Source organism: Mesocricetus auratus, unplaced genomic scaffold, assembly GCF_017639785.1.
Source record: "Mesocricetus auratus isolate SY011 unplaced genomic scaffold, BCM_Maur_2.0 Super-Scaffold_100007, whole genome shotgun sequence".
NCBI classification, from domain to species: Eukaryota; Metazoa; Chordata; class Mammalia; order Rodentia; family Cricetidae; genus Mesocricetus; species Mesocricetus auratus.
The window spans coordinates 10,183,405-10,206,615 of NW_024429191.1; the positions used below are offsets into that span (position 1 = coordinate 10,183,405).

Genomic DNA, 23,211 nt, shown 5'->3' on the forward strand with positions numbered 1-23,211 from the left:
GGCTCAGGTCATGGAGGGGGTCTGAGCTGATGGGTGCTAACATTTCAGCTGTCGAGAAAGTGTCTCATGGGGCCAGCAACCAACTAGGCCATGTGATCACACCACCCTAGATCACATGAGCAGAGCCAGTAAGTAGGTAGTCAGACAGCTCTGAAGGTTCTGGAGTTGCTGTGAGGAGCAGGTGGTCCTGGTCTGGGGAAGAATTCTAGAGTCACTGAACATTTTGGATGGGAGTGAACCTGGGTTTCATCTCTGTTCCAATACACAGGTCATCCGGGTGGAGAAGCCGTGGGATCTGCTGAGTACACTGAGCACACAGGGTGCTAGCAGAGCCCTCAGAACCACTGCTGTCCTTGGGAAATATATACTGCGTACTCCACTGTTACAAAGGGAACCTGGTGCTCAGAAAGGTTTGGTAACATGTTCGATGTCACATAGCATTTGAACCATATGTCCAGAAATCATGTCCAGGTGGGTAGGTGGAAGAAGGAGTATTGAGATAGCTGAGAAGGGGGTGTGTGTGCCCAGGTTGACCTGGAGCCTCACCTGTTCATGCATGTGTATGCATACCTCACACAGCTCCAAGGGAGCTGCACCTCCCATTCTTCAACTGAACATCTGCATTTAGCTACTAAGAAACCATGAAAACGATCCCCCAGATGCATGCAGATGGCTAGCATCTGGACAGGCCACACCCCAAGCACAGCCACGACTTCCTGCACACTTTCCCTCCATGTGTAGTGGGAGCATGCCATGTGTTCCTCCCCTGCCCCAGAGCTCAGTTCCTTTGTACGGGAGGGATGGGGAGTGGGCTGCAGAGTCCCCGCTGGAGCCCAATCTCACACGTGCCTCCGCCTGCCTCAGGACCGCCGCACAGTGATGCAGCTGGGAACCTTCTCAGGCCCCAGTCTCACCCCAGACGCTACGCGGAGGTCAAGGTTCAGAGTGGCCCCCCGTCGCTAACTAAGCACTGGGAGTCTCCATCCCATTCCAACTGGGACTCTCCTGGAAGGGCCAAGTCTGCTGGTGTCTAGGTAAGCAGTGGGGTCAGCAGCACATAAAGGCTGATCTCTAATTCAAGGCAGAAGTGATACTTACTGGGGACCCGATTGATGGCGCGGAGGGGCCGCAGCACACGCACTGTGCGGATGGCGGAGAGGCTCACGTTGTGTCCGTCCAGAGAGTATTCCATCATGCTGGGGGAGTAGAGGTGCTCAGGAAGGGGAAGACAGCAGGGGCCAGGACTCCTAGCCCATCACCCCGCCTGCCAAGCCCTAGCCCGCCTGGGGTCTCAGCCCTGAGGTCAGCCCTAGGGTTCCCAAGCATCCCAAGCGGGGGCTGCATACCCCGCCATGACAATGAAGAAGTCCAGCCTGTTCCAGGTGTCGCCCAGGTAGCACTTCTGCCCAAACAGCCCCAAGGCCACCATTTTGATCACCATCTCCACAGCGAAGAAGGCAAAGATGAAGTCATCAAAGGCCTGGAGGAAAGGGGGCCACAATGAAGAAGAGGGTATATGCATTTGGCACCCCCCTGGCCTCCCTCACAGTCCTTGACACCCACCTCCAAGATGCTGCAACGTTCTGAGCGGCATTCAACATCCTCGCAGGGCCGGAACATGCCAAGTGTCACGCAGTTCAGCATGATGACCAGCATGCTGACGTGCTCGAACCACCTGCGGGCTGTGCGTTAAGGGCCATGTGCGGCAGACAACCCTACTCTGCCTCCCCCAGCCTGAGGCAAGGGTTCAGTCTCATGTCAACAGTGCAGGCAACAACACCAGAACATCACCACCAGGTGGCGCCATGGCACCATGCTGACCCCATGACTCTCCCTGGGAAGATAGTCTGCCCTGCTCCTGCTTCATACCCCGAGATGGCCCTGGAAATGTTGCAGTGAGCCAGCAGCGGTGTCACATATGAGGCCCGGGTGAGGACATCAAACACACTGGAGTCCGGTAGACTTAGTGAGAGTCAAATATACGATGGAAGAAAGGCTCAACTACAGTTGGGGCAGGAGCCTGAGACCATGTGGTAGGAGGGACTGAATCTCCTGAAGGTGACCTTGAGCGGGTCTTGCACCTCTAAGTCTGCATGGGTTGATGATCAATGAAGTGCCCACGAAGACAGCAGCACAGAGCCCCACCAGCATGTGTCCATGCACCGAATAGCAGCACTGTCAGCTCAGTACGGGGACACAGGTTGGCATTGGTGCGGCCTGTGGCCACAATATACAGAACCAGTACCAGCCAAAGCAACAACCTGTCGGAGGTACAGGGACAGAATAAGCTGGGAGACCTCATCATGAGGGGCAGGGCTGTATTACCCCCTGGCCATGGGCGACCTGGGAGCCGAGGAGAGGGGGGAGGGCCAGGCCATTCTCCGAATGCTCCTCTTGCAGTCTTGACCTTGACCCTCTCACACTCACAGAGCTGGGGCCCCCAGCCCACACAGGCAGTGTGCTCCATGGCGCCAAGCCACCAATGTAATTACACGCTCCTGCTGACAGCGTCATAATTACACTTAATGGGTTCAGCAGTAACAAGCGCCTCTGCCATAATGGGGCTGCGGAAAACAGAAATCAGCCTCCTGCTAGCGCAGCACTGGCCTACCTCCCTCCGGCAGGCAAGGCAGTGCTCCTGGGCCACGAGACTGTGGAGTGCTCGCCCTCTGTGCTTGCCCACATCGGGCTAAGAGCCTGTGCTCCAAGTGCCTTCTGCACACCCCTCACCCGGAAATTCCCAACTCTGTCAAGCTCATTCACAACACCACCCTATGCTATTCGCCACCTGGATGGACAAGGGGGACGGGGGTGGGTATTCCAGGCCGGTCTCACTGTGGTTCAGGTGGGCAACCTCATGGGGCTCAGAGGTGGACAGATTTCCAAGGTGAGGGGGAACTGCTCTGGGTGACAGGAACCTCATTATACTGGCCAGCAAAGGTCCCCAGTAGGACATATGGCCAGACCAGACTAGCACACATGGCTCCCAGGCCTGAATGGACTGAGTCTACCAGGTGTCATGCCTTTCCAAGCCTGCCTGCCACCAATGGAGGTGGTAACTGGCCCTCCCTTGGCAAGACTAGGTCTCACGTCTCTGACTAGTCCATGAGTTCTGCCTGCCCCACTCCCAGAAGAGGCTTTCTGCTCACCCTAGCTATCCCCAGCTACTCAACTCCAGAGCCCAGGGCTAGAAGCCTGTCCAGGACTAGAGTCTGCTTCCTGACTTCTCTGCCCACCATTTGGTTTCTCCCAGGCTTGGCTCATACCCATTCACTCACAGATTATCCAAGGAAGACTGAGGTGGACTATACTCCCCAAAGCTGGCTTGCATGGACTGTCTCTAGAACCTATAGTTCACCCAGTGTCTAACCCCAGGCCCCCAGCTGTTAACCTTCACACACAGCCTGACACCAAGGTTGCAGTATGGCCTCTCCAAGTGACTGTTGCTTCTGGACAACAGGCTGACCTGGGTACCTGTGGAGCAGGGAAAACTTGCAGGGGGGGCCTGGCGGGGAAGAGGATCAGGTCCAGAGACCAGGGCTGGTTTGTACCAGGCACACACCTGGGACCTCCTAAGCAGAGAGTGGTTCAGCTTCCTACAACAGCAAGGACACACCTCACGTGTCACACTGCCCCCTGGTCATGTTCTGTGGGCAGCTAAGGACAGGCGGCACCAACTGGTCATATCACGTGGAGCCGGGTGACTTCCAGAGGCTTTATTACAACAGATAGATTTTCTGGGTTTAATTAAAATTCCTGCAGGCTTTGAACTGACTTCTACAAATTAGAATCAATTTCCATGGGGGTTAGAGGAAACCAAACGGATATGTGAACAGGAGGTGGTGCCGGTAGAGTCCAGGGCCTGAATCCAGCCAAGTGGACTAATCTGGCTCCTCCTTGGGGGGATCTCACTCAAAACGCAAGGACCCATCCAGCTCCGAGGCTTAGCAAGCAGCAAAGGTCTGAGAAGGAGGACAAGAGAGAAGCTAAACAAGGAGTCCCCCATGGATGGTAGGGGTCTGTGGTTGGAGACCACAAAACATAGTACCTACCTACCCTGTTGGCCACCACTCCAAACTCCAACTGTTCCACTGTCTGCCTGGCTACCTCTCTGAGGGCTCAAATACCTTCCCATTCTGCACCACACCATGAGGCCAGGAACCCAGTCAGCAGCCAGCAAAGGGAACATCCTTCCATGGGGGCTTCAGAACATTAGCTAAAGTTAAAGAATCTGCTCTAGGGTCCCCAGGCTGTCTGCTATGGGCATAGCCTCCCTGAGGGATGTGGAACACAAGGCTACTCACACAGCAAGCCCCTCCCCTTCTCACCTGTGCAGGAAGCTCACACTGGGATCATGACAAGAATCCACAGAAGGGTCCTCAGTCCACATATGGGTGGTCTCCAATGCACCCCAAATAAGACCCCCAAATGCAGCCTTCTGGGAACTTGAGTAAGGGTGATACTGATTGTGGTTGCTGTCCGTGGTGCTGAAGCAGCTGTCCCACCTGGGGCCCATCCAGGGTGAGCATCAGGCTGGGTTGGCTGGGGTGGGGGAAGGGATGCAAACCCTGGAGGGGGTGTCCCTTTGAGCAGAGTGGCCCTTGTGGAAGTACATCTTGGATCTGCCCTTCCTCATGCAAAGGGAAGCAGGAGGAAAACACGCAACACATGATTGTGCCGCGAAAGGTAGTAACTTGCCACAGTCCTTTGTGTGTGCAAGATGATGAGACCACACCTAGCCTGCTAGTTGGGGTGGCCACTGTCACTTTTACAAAAGCACTGTGGCCTGGCCAGTAAATGTCTCTTGCTGCTTGCTTAACAAGCTGCTGGCTTCCTATGGATGATAGTCCCAGCTGGATCTCCAGATGGAACTGGGTGACACAGCATGGTTATGGCCCAAGGTGACCCTGTACGCCCAGACCCCAGGCTTTATTAACACCCATCTTGGCACAGCCCCCATGTCTGATAGCTTAGAGTCCCTGGGATCCCCTTCACGCCACTCTAGTGACTCACGTCTAGAGTTGGAGGACAGGAAATCTGTGCCGATTCTACTATAACTGCCCCTCTTCGGGTCTCAGTGTCTCCATTGGTCACAAGTCTTTGATCAGGCTGTACAGCAACCTGATGTGCTCAACCCCTGGGCTGGGTTTCTGAGTATCACCTACCAGTCTCATTCTGCACAAGGGGGATGGAAGGGTACCACCACAGAGAAGCAGGCAGTGGCAGCAGTGAGGTTTGCAGTACCTAACCCAGTGAGGCAGCTAGGGCCCTAGAGTCCCACATTCTCATACCACTGGGTAGTGTGGCCATGCTAGCTGGAGCGAGGGTGGGGAGTCTCCAGGTGTGGCTGCTGCCTGTCCTCCACTGCCAGAGTGGTCCCTAAGCAGGACAAGGACTCAGGATTCCAACCAGGACTCCCTGCTAGGCCGTGCATGAGATCAGAGGATTAGCTCTTGAGCTGCTCCAGCCCCGCCTGCCAGCCCCCAGAGCAATCTGCACAGCTAGCTAAGCTCCATTAGGCCAGATCCAGAACAGCTTGGCTTGTGTTGAGAGGCTGGGCAGGAGGGATGGAAGGTTGGAGGACCCACTGCGGGAGGTCCCATGCTTCCTGTCTGGGGGGTCTGTGGCTTCCCTGTGCAGGAGCCCTTGGTTATGTAGAGTCCTCCTTGTCCTGGAGTCTGGGGCTGTCCCTCTTGGTCCTCTACAGCATGCAGCCCTCATACCCTCCTCACTGCTGCCCCTCCTGCCACTGTGTTCTCAGGGGCACTCAACCTTATTTTTTCCATTTGTTCAAGAAGAAAGGAACATGTTTATTCATAGTGAAGGACTGTCCTTAAAAGGGATAGCCCAGCCCAGCGAGGAGGTAAGTCTGCCAATGAGTCCTCACCGACTCCATGGGGGCTGTCTGTCTCTGCTGGCAGAATAACAGCTTCAGGTCCTGTATCAGATAACCCTTCTGGGCAGGTAGCAGCAGTGCCTGACATTCAGTGGACAGTGAGTACCCACCCAAGACAGTCCAGCTACCCCAGCACGGCCTTCCTTAGCCTCTTCTTCCTGGCCCTTCTCTCTATGGCAATGGGATCAGGACGGACTAGTCACCCAGAAGTCTATACAACCATAGTGTTCAGGGAGGCCCAAGGGTTTCTGGACCAAGCACCAGGGCTCCCCTGTGTTGAAAAGTTAAAATGGCAGACCTTCCGGGCAAGTGCCCATGGCTCAGCCCACACGTTGTATACAGCCTGTGGCACTGTTGTTAACGGAACGCTGCTGCTATATGAATTAGGACACAATGGCATGGGGGGTGCAGAGAAGGGGTGCAGCAGAAGGAGGGTACGGAAGGCACACAGCCCCGTCTTTGGAAAATGTCACAACGCAGAACTGCCCCTGAAGGATGTGAATTCCCTACAATGTAAAGATGAGTGGGGCCATCACTCCTCCACAGGCGCATGCGTAAGGTACAGAGTGACAGGAATGGGAGAAACAGCCACTGTTTTCACTCCCTTCACCCAGCTGTCACATCTTCTGACTCCTTGTGTTGAGGACGTAGGTACAGCCTGCAACTTGAACAAGGAATGGTGGGCTCCTGAAACGGGAGGCCACACCACAGAAACATCCAGCTGGCAGACAGCAAGACCACCACACCTGCGCCTCTCTAGGGGTCAGGCCATGAACTATCAGGACAAACAGATGAGGAGGAACACCTGCCCTGGGTTGCCAGCCCAGCTAACCCGGCTCTTCCCACACCTGGGTGGAGTATGTGAGGGGCTTCAGGCTCCATGCTTGGTGACCTCCATGGCCCCTCACAGATAGTCCTCAGGCAGATCTTCTGGTCCTGGAGCTCTGGGATAGGTCCTGAGCAGAAAGCATGCATCAGGGGAGGGAGCAGATGTAGGAAGCCTCGACATTATTATGTTCTGTGGGAGCTAGTTTTCCACCTGTCCCTGCCGGTACCCTTTCTGGGGTCAGCAGGGCCCAAGACCAGGCACGGCCCAGGCAGGTGGTTGGTTGACTCGCATGAGATGGATGTGATCCTAGAGGTCCCTTGGTCAGCTGACGGAATAGGTTAACTAGCTGGTGATTACTCTGTGGCACTGTGCATATCTGAGGCCAGGTGTCTGAAGATCTTAGGTGCCTCCACCCACTGGTCACACTCTAGGACATGCATACTGTGCTATGCACCTTCACCTTGGTGAGCTCCCCAATTCTGGGGACCTTAACATCTTCCACCCTATCCTTCTTGGGCTGCCCCTCAACCCCAGAGACTAGCCCCTAGCCCTGCTCACTCCTCAAGGCCTTTGGTCCCACACTCTGCCCCAAATAACTGGGCACCCACAGTGCCATCTCTCACAGTCCATTGTGAACCAGAAACACCCCTCTGAGAGGTTCCAGATCTGTCCTTGTTCCCGCCAAGACACCACCCCTTCATCCTCCTGAGCTGCTTCTAAAACAAAGCACGGATAGAGGCTCAACACCCTGCTATGGCTTCCCAGTGCCCTGGGCACATAACCCAAACCGGAGCCCTGAGTGGCCTAGTCGTAGGAAAGCAGCGCTGGATTCCACCCTGCCCTGGCTGCTCCAGGGATCCAGCCATCTGCTATTCCCTACAATGGCCTTCCAGCCTGTAGGGTGACCCTCCCAGTATCCCTGGAAAGTCATTATGGATGGAGCCTGGGCAAGCGACTGCTGGAGTCTCTACTGATGCAGAGTCCTTCCGTGCTAGACACCTGGCAAATTTAACACAGGTGTCTCCGGCGTCCACCCTAGTCAGGAGGCTGGGAAGACGCTCTGAAGGGCAGGCAGGATGCCACCAAGCAGAACAACAAGTAGAACCCCAGAGCTGACCCAGATATTCTAGCCACCTCACGAGTCAGAGTAGGTGGGGCCTGCTACTCCTTTCCCTGGGGGAGACTGAAACACACAGGGGGCCTGTAGATACCTGGGTATGGCCCTGTCCTCCAGTCTGACGCTGCCAGCCATCATCTCTGTGCATGACGACTGCAAACAAAGCCAGCTGCAGGCCACTGGAGTTGTATGCCTTCCTTCTTCCCCAGGAAGAAGTAGTGGAAATCCCCAACAGCTCTCACAGGTCGATGCCCAGGGAGCTCGCTGTGGACATTTGTCTTGGTCTCCTGTGAGGTCCTGGGGCGGAGCACTCACTCTGCAGGGTGTGCTAACTGAGGAGGTTTCTCTTTCTTCCCTGAGGCTGTTGCCATGCCAACAGCTGATAACAAGGTGTGGAGGAACCTGGAGACCCAATTAGGGCAAAGGCAATGGGGATTCCCCAGCCCAGCTCCATTTCCAAAGGCTTCCGTTAGCCCTGACCCAGCTCAGTCACACATTCCGCTTAATACTGGGGGTCTTGAGAGGGGAGAATGTGTACTGTGGATCCTGGTCAGTTTTGGGACTTGGAAAGAAAGATGGGGATGGCAGGGGGGAGGGGTCAGGGACAAGGTGGCCCATTGGGGTCATCAGAGTGATCCTATGAGAGGAGCACAGGCAAGGGTGACATCTTCCTTTCCCAAATGTCCCAGACCCTATATCTGGGCCAGCTGGCTTCACCCAGAGCTTTCCAGAAGTAGACTGTTTAATGTTGTGTACATCTACCCCAGCTACCACAGGACCAGCAAGCCAGACCTCCACCTAGGCCCCTCCTCCCATGGAAGGGGTGTGTGCAGCACTTATGTCTAAGGTCACCCAGGTCTGGATCTCTGAGTCCTCCCTCCATCAGCACAGGAGGCCGCCACAGCTGGAACTACTGGGCTTGGATACCAGGGGCTGAGCCCAATCACCAGTTGCTTAGGGCTCAGTAAAGTTAGCCATCACCTGAAAGTAACATTGGCTGCACGAGGCTGTTTGACCTAGACACAGGCTGGAGGGAGACAGGTGGATGGTTGGTCCGATGTATCACCGCTGTCCCAGGGCTCAAGGTCTTGGGGTGTGGCAAGGATCCCGGCTCTGTGTTCCTCTCACTAGTCTTCCTAAGCCCCACTCCCATGCCTAGAGAACCTGTTTCCTGCTCTCAGCACCTACTCTAGGAGACCCTTTTTCCTCTACGCCTGCCCCCCCCATAGCCTGGTCCAGGGAACATGGCCTGGGAGCCTGGGCCTAGGCCTAGGCTTGCGTGACTCACAGCAGGCTGGGCTGAGGCTGGGGCTGGGGGTGGGGAGTGAGGGCAGCAGACCAAACATGGAGCTGTTTGTTCTCCAGCTGCCTGCTCTGCTCGGGGTCACCCAGGGGAAGGGGGGCAGGCTGTCTGTGGAAGAATACTTCCTCCTGAAGCTAGGGTGTGGGAGCCACTCCCCACTATAGTCCCTTAACCGGGGGGTGGGGGGACAGGACACTATGAATACTCAGCTCTAGCTTCCAGAACATTCTATCTCATCCTCATCCTCCCCTGTGCCCTATGAAGCACTCTGCTTTCCCAGTCCTTTTGACGAGTAATAACCAAAGTGAGCTGACCCTCCCCATGGCCTGGGCAGTGCTCAGCAGCCCTGACCTCCTCCAGGCTCATTGTTCTAGCCCTAGCGAAAGTGTGTGCCTGGTTGTTGGCCACAGGGGCAGGCTGGGACAGTGGGGCACCCAGAGTCAGGCTTCAATACCAGGCATGTACCCATAAACCAATGTGTACACACTATCTTCTCTCATGTGCTATCCATGCCTCTAACACACACAACAGGGCACTTATACTGCACATGTAAACACACCCTATGAGGTCCTCAAAGGAGGGCAGGACCCCAGGCCTTCCCAGGCTAATCCCCCCTATCTTCTGGGACTGACATTGTGGAGCCTGGCTGAGAACATGCCAATGGCTCTAATTGTGCAGTTTTTAAAGCCATGCTAATTAGAAAGTGCGCTAATGTCTCTGCTTAGCTCTTAATAAAGAGCTTGATTCGGGATCTTTTCAAGGGATAATTGAGTGGAAAAGTGCCTGATCCCACCCCTCCAGTCCCTGTGCCTGCAGGAAGGCAGGCTGTGTAGGCGAGAAGCCTTACCCAGACTCTGCCAGCCCCTTGGCGGCAAAGCACAACCCCGACAAACACCATAGGGTGTTGCTTGGAAGGGGGGGCCAGGCCCAGCCTGTTCCCCGTATTTTCAGATTCTCCTGGTTGATCCCCATGAGCATCAGTCACAGTGACAGCCACCCCCACCCCCAGCTGCTCCTTAGACAACCCCCACTCTCCTCTGAAAGAGCCTGGCTTGACCTCTGCCCAGCAGGGTCCCCAAAAGGGGTCAGCACACTCCACCCTAATGGTCCTGCAAGGGAAGAACGGATGGTAGACAAAAGAAACAGAGGTAGGTGACTCCTGGGAAAGATGACTGTTGGCCCACAGGGATGGGCTTTCAGGGACCGCTTTGCTGGAATTCTCTGGGCCAGAAATAACTGCCTGGGCCTCGCTGCACAGCTGCCTGCAGCTCAAATTAGTGACCCCAGGGGATTGGACACTCCTTCCATGGGAACATGGCCTGGTCCTCTTCCCCTTCCCCACCCCCACCTCCAGGGTCTGCTCCCTTCTGCAGGAGAACTGTGGTGAGCTGGTCTGGATGGGGCCCCAGGTGGTTTCTGTTCTCCGTGGCTGCTGAGTAAGGATAGGGGCCAGCCTGGGAAGATCCAGAGCAGGGCCCTTCTGTGGGACCCTATGGTATCTGGGCCTGGAGGCTGCCCTGTCCAGGCCTCTGCCTCAGTCCGGTGTCTCTGCTGCCTTATTCAGCTCCACAGAATACCCACAGAGCATAAAGGAAGTTATTCCTGGAGGAATCCACTACCAGTCACCACATTCTTGTAAGCAAGGCCCCCTCAGCCACGCCTCTCATATGCTCAGCACACAGGCTGTCCTCTGTCCTGAGGGTCAAAAGACTTTATCTGCCTCAAGGGAGGGAGGGGCCAGGTGGTCCATGAGAGCAGGTGCTCTCTGATGGCTAGGGGCAGGGACCCCTCTGGGCAGGCCTTAGCTCCCCAGTCCATATGGCTGAGTCCCTTGTCTTTTCTACATACTGCTAGTGACACTATTATCTCCGCCTTCATGTGAAAACCCAGCTTGCACTTGTGACCTGAGGCATGTGTGGGGGCTGTTGCAAAAACAAATTTGTGTCTACGGAGGAGCTGGGGTCCCAGGCACACAGGGAAAGGGAACAGGCGGCGCACCTTGAGGCATGATGGCTGGCGTCAACGGGAAACTAGGAGCCCTGCAGCAGGCTATGTTCCCACTGGGTCCTTGCCACTCCCCCCCACCCCCATCCATGAAAGCCCGGCTATCCCCACCAGTGTTGCCTGGCAACCGGGTATTTATTTAAAAGGGAGACCTCACAGTAATGCCTACCACCAGCCTGCTCTCCCAGCCTGGCACAAACCCCTCCAGTTTTTGGATTCCATACCCTTAGAGACACACTGCTTTGCCTGTCCCTGGGCCTCAAGTCCATCCTACCTCATACCATCCACTTCCCTGCAACCCTAAAAGCACTGGGGGACAGTGGACCACACTTTAATAATTACACTTTTCCAGTAGGGTGAAGAGCAGCTGCTCTCTGTCCACAGGTTCTGCCAGCCAGCCAGGCTCAAGAGCCTCTTGCGCCTAGGACCCCCTAGCTACTCACACTTCGTATAAGATCTCAGATCTCAGGGTGCAATGAGTCAGGGCCCCCTAGGCTGCTAGGTTACTGGGGACTCCATACTGAGGCTATGAGCCAGCCCAGGCTGTGGAGGCCAAGGCGCAGTTGGGAGTCCTACATCCTAGTGGACAACATCTGGAACCTTAAAGTCCTAGGTACTGTACTGGTAGTGAGGTTGGCTCCTGCCCTCCTGAGAAGCCCTAAGCCTGGTTGCTGAAAGACACTAACATAGGCTATTCAATGCTGCCCCCATGCCCATGCAGAGCTCTGGAACCCCCTAACTCTTGGAGCCCCTTACCCTATCTACCATACTTTGGTTCAAACTTGTTTGTGAAAAGGGGTAACTCATTCTCCTGCCTGAGCTGTTGCTGCCTGGATCTGTCTGACAGGCTGCCAGACAGACCCACCTTTCCAGTGGACACTTGGCGGCATCAAAGCTAGATAAAACCTCCCCGTCCTGTCATCTCTGGGTCCCTCCTGTCTGGTCCTTTAGGGAAGTCCTGCCTTAAGCAGGTCTTAACTATATTATGTGGACCCTCACTGCAGACCCCAAGCCTCACACAGCTTTCTTAAGTCTACACAGGGACTGGCCCAGGCTTCACAGCACCTGGCCTATGTCCCAAAGGCCGCTCAAGCTGTGGATGGACTAACTGGCTTTGGCCTTGTCCCTGTCCTCCCTCCGCCAGCAGCCATGTTATTAATAGTGGTGACATTTTAAAAAGATGGCCCAGACCCCTGAAAAGTCTGATTTCAAAGTGAAGCTTTGCTTGACCTTGGTTTCCCAAGGTCACTGCTTCATCCCTGAGGCCAAGCTCTCTGCCCCAGCATGACATTTATACAAATGTTCACAGAAGCTCTGGTCCAAAGTTCAGAACCATGAGCCCACTGCCCAGGAGCCAAGTTAGTTGGGCCAGGGTGTCCCAGAGCTAGTTCAGGGCCCTACGCCCTGTTTCGGGTGTGACCCAGAGGTGGGTGACGATGATGGCATGAAGGAGTCCCTGCCTCCAGGCACACCCCGTCCCAGTCTGGCACAAAGTGGAATGGGAGGGCCAGAGTCTTCTGGGACTGGGGGCTTTCAAACAACATCTTAGTCTGGAGGCTGGAAACCAGGAAAAAGGTGTGGCGGGGAAAGTTTCTGGGTACATGCAGCTGACTTCTGTGTTCATAAATAGCAGACATCATGTACACAGGTGACTCTGGGGACCATTCTTTCATAACCTTATCTGGTCACCATAGATCAGATAAACACAACCTGCAAAGGCCTCCACTTCTAGTTCTAACATACTGCTGGAATGTCTCAATTGCTGAATCTGAGAGCAAGCAAGAATTCAGTGCATGACAAGTGGCCACCTCCTGCGAAGGCTCAGTTATCCTGGGCAGGCCAGTCCCTCTTGGGTAGAACTTGCAATGTATGGACACAGGGTCTTGGAATAAAGTAAGATATTGTTCAAGGCAGGACCTTTGTTCACTGTGACAGGTCCTCACGGAAAGACGTCAGGACAGAAATCATGTGAGGACGGTAGTGTGAGGACACGGGAGGGAGACACCATCCAGAGAACCTGACGTCTTTAGTCTTGCAGCTTCTGGGGCCTTGAGATGATAATGTCTGTCGCAGTATTTGTACAACAGGCCCTGCAGATGTAACATGTTCTGGCGGAAAAATGGTATATCGCCTGCCAGGTTACTGATAATTAGGCCTGGCTAGCCCCAACCCCTCCCCCCATCAGTCTCTCTTTGCCTGCTGCCCCAGAGAACTAGGTCATACACAGCGCTGTGCTCAGGGGTCTGCCATATCCTGCAGGGACAGGTCCTTCTAGACCCAGCTCAACTCGCCTAATCTAAGGAACAGCTAAACTCATGAGCAGGGAGGGACAACACAGAAACATCACAGCTATGCCATGTGCATGCACCCCAAGTCAGCGGAGGCTACCCACTGGGCACTAATTAGAGCTCCACGTGGCTTGCCTGAGGAACAGTCAGGGCGGCTCCAGCACAAATATTTCAAACCGCTTGGTATTTGTGTTTAATGGGATGAAATTCTTTAAGCCTAGAACCCAGCTGAGCCATTACGCCAGCCAATTTGCAGAGAAGTGGGAAGCACCGTGCATGGCTTACATGGCGCATCCACGTAACTGCAGAGGGAGCTGAGTAGGCCAAGCACAGTCTGCATCCTGGCCCCCAAGACTGATCCCACCTTGGCCTGGAAATGCTGCAGCCTTAGGCCATAGGGGGTTGTCACACTGGGGGAGCTTAAGGGGGAGAACAGGGAATCATGACTGACCTGAAACCGGTGCCAGCCACTACACTCAGCAACACCCATCCGCTTCTCCTTTTGCCTTGGCAACCTCTGCTCAGACTCAAAAGCCCACCTCAGGAAGTCTTCCCCAGGAAAGAACCAGGCTCCTCTGTTGCTCTGCCTGTCGTGGAGCAGCAAAATCCATCCCAGAGTACCCATTGCATGTCAGGGACGTGCTGCAGGTCCACAGGCCTGAGAGTGAGCTGACAGAGGCTGGCCTTCCTCAAGTTAGGTACAGGGACAGTGAAGGACAAACTCATGGTAAGCAAGAGAGCAGATGTGAGACAGGGCTCAAAGAGAAAGTGTCGTGGAGGGAGGGAGCCTTGACCTGCGATGGGATCAGTGGGGAGCTCTGTGGGTCCAAGTTACCACCCCACACTGCGGCTTCACAGAACAAGCCACAAACATCTACGAGAGTGGGGGGAGAGCCTACTGGGCCTCCTTATAGGCCCCTGCTTCCTCCAATAACAGGCTGGGGGCACACAGAGGAGTCCTTACACACAGTAGGGCCTTACACTAGAAAGGCCTTGGTCTAAATGGATCACACTTTAAGGCACCACCCACAAGAGGCATATTTGTGAGTGTATGCACATACGTGAGTGTACACACTCTCTTTCCTCTTACTCCCCCTCCACAGAAGGCCCCGATGCAGGGACTGGCTACCCTGCCAGAATGTGATTCCCCTGTGGCCACCAGGAGCTAGGTGCCTCTTACTGGCTGCCTGCCCACCCACCAGCCTGCTGACCGCAGACCTAGACCCCAGGGAGTCTCCTGGCCAGTGCCATACCAATTTGCTGGGTCTGGCTTCCCTCCAGCTCCCCGTGTCTCAATCGATACCCTAATAACTCGATCCATTATGTCGGAGCAGGATTCTTGGAAACCAGCAGGAAAAGGAAGCTCAGAGAATCATTGGAGTCTTTTTTTTTTAAGCTAACAATGGGGCATCTCTCCCTTCCCCAGTGTGGCAAGCTCCCCTCCGTGTGTTCTAAAAGATGCTGTGCAATGTTTTGGAAGGTGCTAGATACCCCTGCCGGGAGAGGTGGGTCAGGACAGCCTCGTGCAGAGCAGGGTCTTCCTAATGGAGCGAGTGAAGCTCAACCCTTCTTCCTTTCAAGCTGCCCCACACCAGCTTCTAACCATTAAGGCTGCTGGCCCTGTGGCTCTGGCTACCCACAGCTGGGGAATCCTGGTGCTATCCCCCTCCCTGAGAGCCAGGGACACACACACACACACACACACACACACACACACACACACACACACACACACACACACACACACACACGCAAATTGGAGGATGAGCTCAATTTACACTTGGCTGTGGGAGTGTGTTACTCATGGCTCTTCGGCTCCTCACAGTCGGTATGTGCACCCCAGGGTCCAGCACCTAACAGAGAGGGAGGGCAGCTGTGTCCAGCCCTCTCCATGACCTCAGAAACCCAAGGTGACACAGCCAGGCCTAAAAACCCAACACACACAGGCAGAGACACGACCCCTGATTGGGGGTGGGGGTGGCAGGGTTCACTCTACAATACCAGATAAAAATCTCTGCACCATGGCACATGAACCCTTCCTCCCATGCTTTGTTCCTCCACAAGCCACAGTTCTCCACCAGGCCAGATGGCCGAGACCCCAAAGATTAACAAGCAATGCTCCTGCTCCCACTGAATCTCTGTGCTTAGGAAAACAGCCATTTTTCGTGAAAGAATGTATTAATAACACATGAGGTATTACTTTTAATAGGGTTTTAAAGTGAACTGGTCAGTTGGGAGTTTTCAATGTCCCAGCTTTAAGATTTATTTTTAAATTGTGCAAGTATAAGTGTGTGTGTGTGTGTGTGTGTGTGCCTGTGTGTAGGTACATGCAGGAGTGCAGTTGCCCTTGGAGGGCAGAGATGTGAAATCTCATGGAGCTAGAGTTACACATGGCTGAGCACCCAGATGAAGGTGCTAGGAACCAAACTTGGGTCCTCTGAATGAGCAGTATGTGCTCTTAGTCGCTGAGCCATCTCTCTAGCCCCTAAATTTCCACGTTTTTAAACATCATTAGGATAAACCACCAGGACCTCACACCAGATGCTCATGAGCTCTCATTCATCTGAGACCCCTTAAGTATGACAGCCACTGTCTCAAGAGCTGGAGAGCAGATGCGACCTTGTCAGAGAACACAGGCTCAGACATGAGTGTCTCCATTTACTCTAACTTCCATACTGGCCTTCTGAACACCCCCCCAATACCAGAAAGATTCCCCGACTTCCCACTGGCCCAGGGTTCCTATGTGTCACTAAACTCACCTATCTACAGCCTCAGAACATAAGCTGTCAATAACTATTCCAGCTCGGTACCCCAACATCCCTAGGGGTCTCCATGCTGCTCCCCTCTTTCAGATACCAACTGCTTAGCATGATGTTCCCTCCCTTAATGTCCTTAGGATGTCTCTGAGGTCTGGCCTGTGGTTGAATTAATCACCCCAGGGCAGACCAGGCTGATGACCCCGGGCTCCGCTTAACCCTGGGAGTTGATGAGTTTATAAGTTGGTGTGTCTCACAAACATCCTTTGGGTCCCAAGATGGCCCCAAGGGGACATGGAGCCCCAGTCTGGGCTCCTAGAAAGTACACAAGCTAAGAATTCTAAGTGGGTGTCAGGTTGCATGCTGTCCACCAGTGCAGCCCCTGTGGGGTAGCTGCCGGTCTGTCCCCGCAGCAATAGCAGAAAGCAGGCTCCAAGGAAGACTGCCGCTTTAATAATGAATTGCTTAATTAGGGAACCGCCAGGCTCCCATGAGGAGCCAGCACAGTGTGGAGCACCAGCTTGAGGGATATTACCTGTTGTTTCCACATCTTGGGGATCCCCCCTCATGCCAAGGATCTGATGCTGCGAGACTCAGCATACAGTGAGGTACAATCCTGCCAGCATCCAAGGGAGAGGCAGACCAAGCCCCAGTGCAGGAGCTACCCTGGTAGGAGAGCTGGGAGGATGGCCTAGAAGGGGTATCTATAAGATGGGATAGTTATCCTAGGCCTAGATGTGGCTCCAGGTTCTGCTAGGCAAGATGGATAAGGGAAAACCTAGGACTAGTGTGTGGCCCCGCCAACCACTCAGATAGCCCTGTCTGCTCTACTATGGTCTCAGCCACACCCACAGCAACTAAACCCAGAGACAGGGGACCTGCCAAGTGGCAAATGTGAGGGGATGCAGGACCTGAGCCAGCTGGACAAAGGGAGTTGATTAGAAGCCACTGTCTTCTGCACCCCAGCAGCCTCGAGGCACTGGCCCCTCAACCACAGAACCTACCCAGCCGGAGACATTCCCACAGGTGTGGACCATCCTTGCCACCTCTTCTGATGTGAATAACAGGGACGAGACAGGAGGGATTCTGGGAACCCATCTCACTCTTTGCTCGGCCTGTCCCAGAGTAAGAATGGCTTAAAACAGGTGGTGTGAACCAAGATGTCCAGCAGCTATGGAGCTGGGGTCAGAGGTTTAGGATGGAAAGACAGTGTAAGTGGGCACCAAGTGTGGCAGGATTCCTGCAGGCTGGGAGGAGTCAGCCTTGTAGAGAATGAAAGCCCAGCACAAGCAATGTCCTGCCTCACTCAAGATTCAGATTTTACTTCCAGAAGCTTCCATTAGTCTCTGGAGTGGTAAGGTTTGTGAAGAGGCTCCTGAGTCCACTGGTTTCCAGGCAGGAACCTGCAACAAGCAGGCAGGCTGTGGGGCTCTAGAGCACCTGCTCCGTTTAGATGGCCCTGTCCGTGGGCCCTGGGGCCCCTTCTCTCCAGTTACCCCAAGAGTCCTCCAAGGGAAGGAATCTGGGTTGTGCAAAGAAAAGCAGACATGGAGGACACCTCATAGGGCAGGGGGGCTACAGGATACCACCAAGAGAGGGGATACTAGCCTGGTCTATAGAGGAGATGAAGACCTAGACAGGGGTGGTGAGATGGGGAAGCCTCTGTTCTGGATGGGTCTGTGGGTACTCTGAGGGTGGCGAGCTACAATGGACACGGGCTGCACAGTCCCCCGACAGCATCTTTCAGTCTGTGCCTTTACTTCCTCAGGGATAGGGACATCTGCTTGGCTCCTGGACCACCAGGCAGTGTCATGGTCACCCAGAAAGACTGACTCTCCTGTGTAACTGTGGCCACAGACACAGGAGAGGGAGGCGGGTGGGACAAGACCTGGTCCCTGCTGTCTTGGAGCATCAAGCTGTGGGTCCTGCTTACAAGGGCCCCTACTCTCTCCCTATAGCCTCCCCTAAGCCTGGGTGGCTAGGCAGGGGTGGAGGTGACAGCCCCCCCACTCAGTTGACATGGCAACCAGGAAGACAGCCCAGGGCCCCATCAAACCAGCCCTTGCACAATGTATTTCCTAATTAAAGTTGAGCAGTCAGCATCAATCTCAAGCGGTCCTTGGAGTTCATAAAGGAGCCAAGAGTGGTGGTCACGGAGGGGTTCCTGTTGCCTGTTTCCGTTTCTGTCTCCCCAGGCGACAGCTGAAGGCATTCTGCTCCCTGCCCTGTGGCTCCACCCAGGCAGCCGGCTGGCAGGGCAGTCTGGCCACAGTATGACCTCAGGTCCCCATCCCAAAGAGGCCTAGAACATGTGTGGAGGGGACAGCCCCTCACAAAGAGGGCTCTGTGGTGGGACCCGGAAGATGGAGAGCTCACTGCTGAAATACCTGTGGCTGGCAGGGGTGGGGGCTAGGGGTCAGGGGACCCTGCAAGCCCCAGACAGCTGGAAGCAGAGGGTGGTGAGGAGGGAGGCACTGAGGGGCAGGCAGAAACTCCAGCCCAGCACATAAACAGTCTAAATTAGGAATTAAAGCATCCCGAAGCCAGTCCCAGCCACCATCATCGGGCAGGGTGTATTTCAGAGAGTAGGAAAACATCCCTGCTTCAAGTCCCACACTTCCCAGTGTGATTCCAGCACAGTGGCTGGAGATATATGTGTCCACACACACCTGCATGGACACACCTCTCCCAAGGGACAAGGACAGGACTGAGAGGTAGACACACAAAGCCCCCCACCCCCACCCCTGGGGGACAGACTGGGCAGGACTGTCCCAAGGCCCTCATACCCGCAGCAGCCTGACTATTCTGTGGCCTCCTGCCAAGCCCAACCCCCATACCGTGGCTTAGCCCAGCTCCTGGGATGCTCCCACCCTGTCCCGTGACTGGGGCCACCAGCCCTGGTCCTGCTTCTCCAGGAGAGAAGTCGGGGTGAACACCAGGCAGCAGTAGGAACATAGCACCCTTCTAATTGGTCCCTCTTGTCTTCCTGACCTGAACACCTGCAACACTGTTCCTGTGGGATGAGGGAGCAGCCTCTGGGAGGGAGAGAGCTCTATGGTAGAGCTGGGACAGAGGGGCAGCCAGTGTTTCCGGGATCCAGGCTGAGGACAGGAGTTTCACCAGGGGTTAAGTTTTACCAGGAGGGTAAGCAGGCTCAACCAGGCAAATTCTATGATGTCACAGGGTTTGAAGGTCACCCAGCCTGGTAACTTTCTAGGCTGACTCCAGGTCAGGAGTGAAGATGAGTTGCTTCCTGTATTAGGGGCCAAGGAGGCCCCTACTCATCCATAGGGGCTCCATGCTGTTACCTTCTGGACTGTGTGTCACATTTGACACAGCCTCATAAGCCTGACCTTCGATCACTCCCCCTATTTGTCTGGCTGCTGCTTTTCCTAACACAAAGCCAGGGACCCAAGCCCATGACTACCAGTGTACCAGCAGACACAAGTCTTGGGTCACGTAGCCTAGCAATGGAGACTCTGCCGCTACACCAGGTCAAGCTGGTCCCAACACCATCAGCTGCCACCACGGCCATCAACTCAGCTCTGAATCTACCAACATGCTGAAAGACTGCTGGCGTGGACACCTCAGCCACATGGGTCTCGTTGCTGCAGTGCCTAAAAGAGAGAGATCCTGCTGGCGTCCCAGAGTTGTAGGTATTTTGCTCCTGGCTACCAGCTGAAGTCTGGTCTAGCCCCCTGCCGCATCCATCCACCCAATTCTCCAGGGCTCACAGGTTCAAACCCCACCCAGGCAGGCATTAACTATGCAGGCTCTGCAATATGGGGTTCAAGCAGAAGCAACTCCCCTGAGAAGTGCCTAGGAGATGATAAAGCACACGTCTGAGTGTGCCCGAGTGTGTTTCCAGAGATGACTAAGTCAGGGTATGCTCGGTATGTGGGCAGCACCATCTCATAGTCTGGGGACCTAAAAGGAAGACGGGAAGGAGGACAAAGCCTGCTGATGCACACGCTCTTTTTGCTCCCTGGGCATCCTTTCCACACACTCCCTGGATATTCGGCTAGAAGTAATGGAGTCAGCTGACTGTGGGCTGAAACTTTTGAAACCTTGAACCCAAATCAGTCTTTCTCCTAAATTGTTTTCTCTCCACTGTCTGTGACAGAGACAGGAAATTAACTCATGCAGGGGCCACAGATGTCCTGGAACCAAGGGGTCACATGCTCACTTCTGGAGACTGACTGCAGCACAGAGCCTAGCACTGTGTGGATGTATCATACACTCTGGCCCTTTCCACACCACCTCTGTCTTCTACAACCATGGCTTAGTCCAGCAAACTGAAGCTAGGAGAGGTCTGCTTGCAGTCACCCAGCACCCCCATATCAGCCTCCTTGTATATGTCCATCCCTTGCCTGGAAGCCTACAAGATGCCCTGAGAACACGGGCTGGCAGGAAGAGCGGGGGAGGCACTGATACAAGAGCTGGCCTTGGCCAGTAGTCAGCTCAGGAAGGGATCATTAAGGATGAGAAGCTGTGTATCTCAGGCCCATGCTTGGGGTTTATGCCGAAAGTCCCACTACCTTGAGTGACACAGAACCTTCCCTTTGTCCCCTCATGGATGCTACTCAACTCTTTATTGAATACACAAGCCCAGGCTCTCCAGTACTGGGTGAGCAGGCTTAACCCAAACAGCAGTTCTCTAGACCCTGAGACCCTGGTCCTGACATACTCCATGCATCACCTGGTGAGTAGGACACTAGGATTCAGGATGGCCTACTGTCTCTCCAACAGGGCTCCATCAAGCTGGCAGCCAGGGGCGCAGCAAGGCTACGTACTTGGTGGGTAGCATCTATGCACACATGTCATCTCAGGAGTCCTATGTTGGTCCAGCTTGCACCCTTACCTGCTGGGGTACCTCAATGTAGGCACTCTCTAACAAAGCCCGAGACACCGTATCTACTCTCCTTATCGTGGGGATCCCATGTGTGGCTCCAGAGGAAGGGTGATGCTCCAGGGAGCCTGGTGGGGCTGGGAGCAACAAGGATCACAGTAAGAGACTTTATGTAAGCATAAGCGGGCAGCTGGCTCCTGGGGCCAGGCCGGTAAACCAGGAGCTGGCTGGGGATTAGTGACAGGCGTTGCCACGGCAACCTAAGGAGAAGGAAGCATGCCTGGTCTGAGCATAGCTCAGCCTTGCTGTAGCTCCGCAAAGGTAAGAGGAAACCCCAGAGATTCATTAGCAACAGGTTCCCATGGCAACCGCACCAAGCTCATTAATAATTTTTTTTTATTCCAAGTGTGGGTGTTGAAATCCTCCCGAGAATGAAGGGAGGGACGGATGCAGAGCAAACACACGCGCCAGCTACTCCTACCCGTGGCCCAGACACCACCTGACAGCAACACCTGTCCCCACCCCAACTGGAAGCCAGGACCTAGCCTTCATTGCAGGGGGCAGTCAAGCTCAGGGACCACAGCCAAGACCCCTATTTTGAACCCACCAGACAGGCTGCTACACCCAGGAGATGACACATGCCCTGTCATAGCACCTGGGACCCAGACTCACAGGTGGGATAAAGGGTTAGCAAGTGGGGGTTGCTTTGGAAAAGCCCTGGTAGTTTCTCATGTGACCAAACAATATTCCTATGTGACCCAGCAATTCTGCTCACAGTATCTACCCAGGAGGACTAAACGCAGGATTCACACTGAATCCCAAACCTGCCCATTCACTGCAGCACTTTCAGTCACAGGTAGAATCACCTGGACACCTGTTAGTCCATGAGCACAAAAAGCTCCACCTGCACCTTGGAATAGCACCCATAGGAGAAAACCTTTGGGCACTGGGGCCTGCTACAGTGAAGCTAACCCTCAAAACCAGATGGTTCGCTGTGCTCCATCACCGACACATGCAAGCATGTGATCCCACCACATGACACCTCCAGACAAAGGTGGTCGGCTGAGATGGCGTGGGCATGGCGCTCTGAACCACACTGCAGTCAGTCACGGATGTGCATGGTGCAGTCAGTCACGGATGCGCATGGTGCTCTGAACCACACTGCAGTCACGGATGCGCATGGTGCTCTGAACCACACTGCAGTCACGGATGCGCATGGTGCTCTGAATCACACTGCAGTCAGTCACGGATGCGCATGGCGCTCTGAACCACACTGCAGTCACGCATGCGCATGGTGCTCTGAACCACACTGCAGTCACGCATGCGCATGGTGCTCTGAACCACACTGCAGTCAGTCACGGATGCGCATGGTGTTCTGAACCATACTGCAGTCAGTCACGGATGCACATGGTACTCTGAACCACACTGCAGTCACGGATGCGCATGGTACTCTGAACCACACTGCAGTCACGGATGCGCATGGTGCTCTGAACCACACTGCAGTCAGTCACGGATGTGCATGGTGCAGTCAGTCACGGATGCGCATGGTGCTCTGAACCACACTGCAGTCACGGATGCGCATGGTGCTCTGAACCACACTGCAGTCAGTCACGGATGCGCATGGCGCTCTGAACCACACTGCAGTCAGTCACGGATGTGCATGGTGCTCTGAACCACACTGCAGTCAGTCACGGATGCGCATGGCGCTCTGAACCACACTGCAGTCACGCATGCGCATGGTGCTCTGAACCACACTGCAGTCACGGATGCGCATGGCGCTCTGAACCACACTGCAGTCAGTCACGGATGCGCATGGTGCTCTGAACCACACTGCAGTCAAGTCACGGATGTGCATGGTGCTCTGAACCACACTGCAGTCACGCATGCGCATGGCGCTCTGAACCACTGTAGTCACGCATGCGCATTGTGATCTGAACCACACTGCAGTCACGGATGCGCAAGTGGAAGACTAGGGTGACAAACGCAGAGCTGTGGACTCACGATAGTGCAGGCAGTGTTGGGGTCAGCCTACCAGTTCCAAACCCTGCTCAGCAGCTGCTGCTGTCTTCACCGAGCCGCGGACCCCTAGGTAGAATACACAGGGGGGCTTGGTGAGGTGAACGGGATGCAGACCCTTGGATCTGTCATGTGCCAGGCAGGCAGGAGCTC

The 23,211-nt window shown here is 54.8% G+C and overlaps 1 protein-coding gene across 5 annotated transcripts in view; it reads right to left on the reverse strand.

Moving 5' to 3' along the window:
- Cacna1h (calcium voltage-gated channel subunit alpha1 H) overlaps nucleotides 1-23,211 on the reverse strand; it is a 58,246-nt gene that overhangs the window by 21,520 nt on the left and 13,515 nt on the right. For all 5 annotated transcript variants that reach the window (XM_040748331.1, XM_040748330.1, XM_013121712.3 and 2 more), the window contains 3 exons: nucleotides 1,564-1,675; nucleotides 1,347-1,480; nucleotides 1,099-1,196 (listed from right to left, as the gene is read on the reverse strand). In XM_040748331.1, coding sequence (XP_040604265.1) covers nucleotides 1,099-1,196; nucleotides 1,347-1,480; nucleotides 1,564-1,675 — 344 coding nt within the window. The remainder of the gene's footprint in view (nucleotides 1-1,098; nucleotides 1,197-1,346; nucleotides 1,481-1,563; nucleotides 1,676-23,211) is intronic.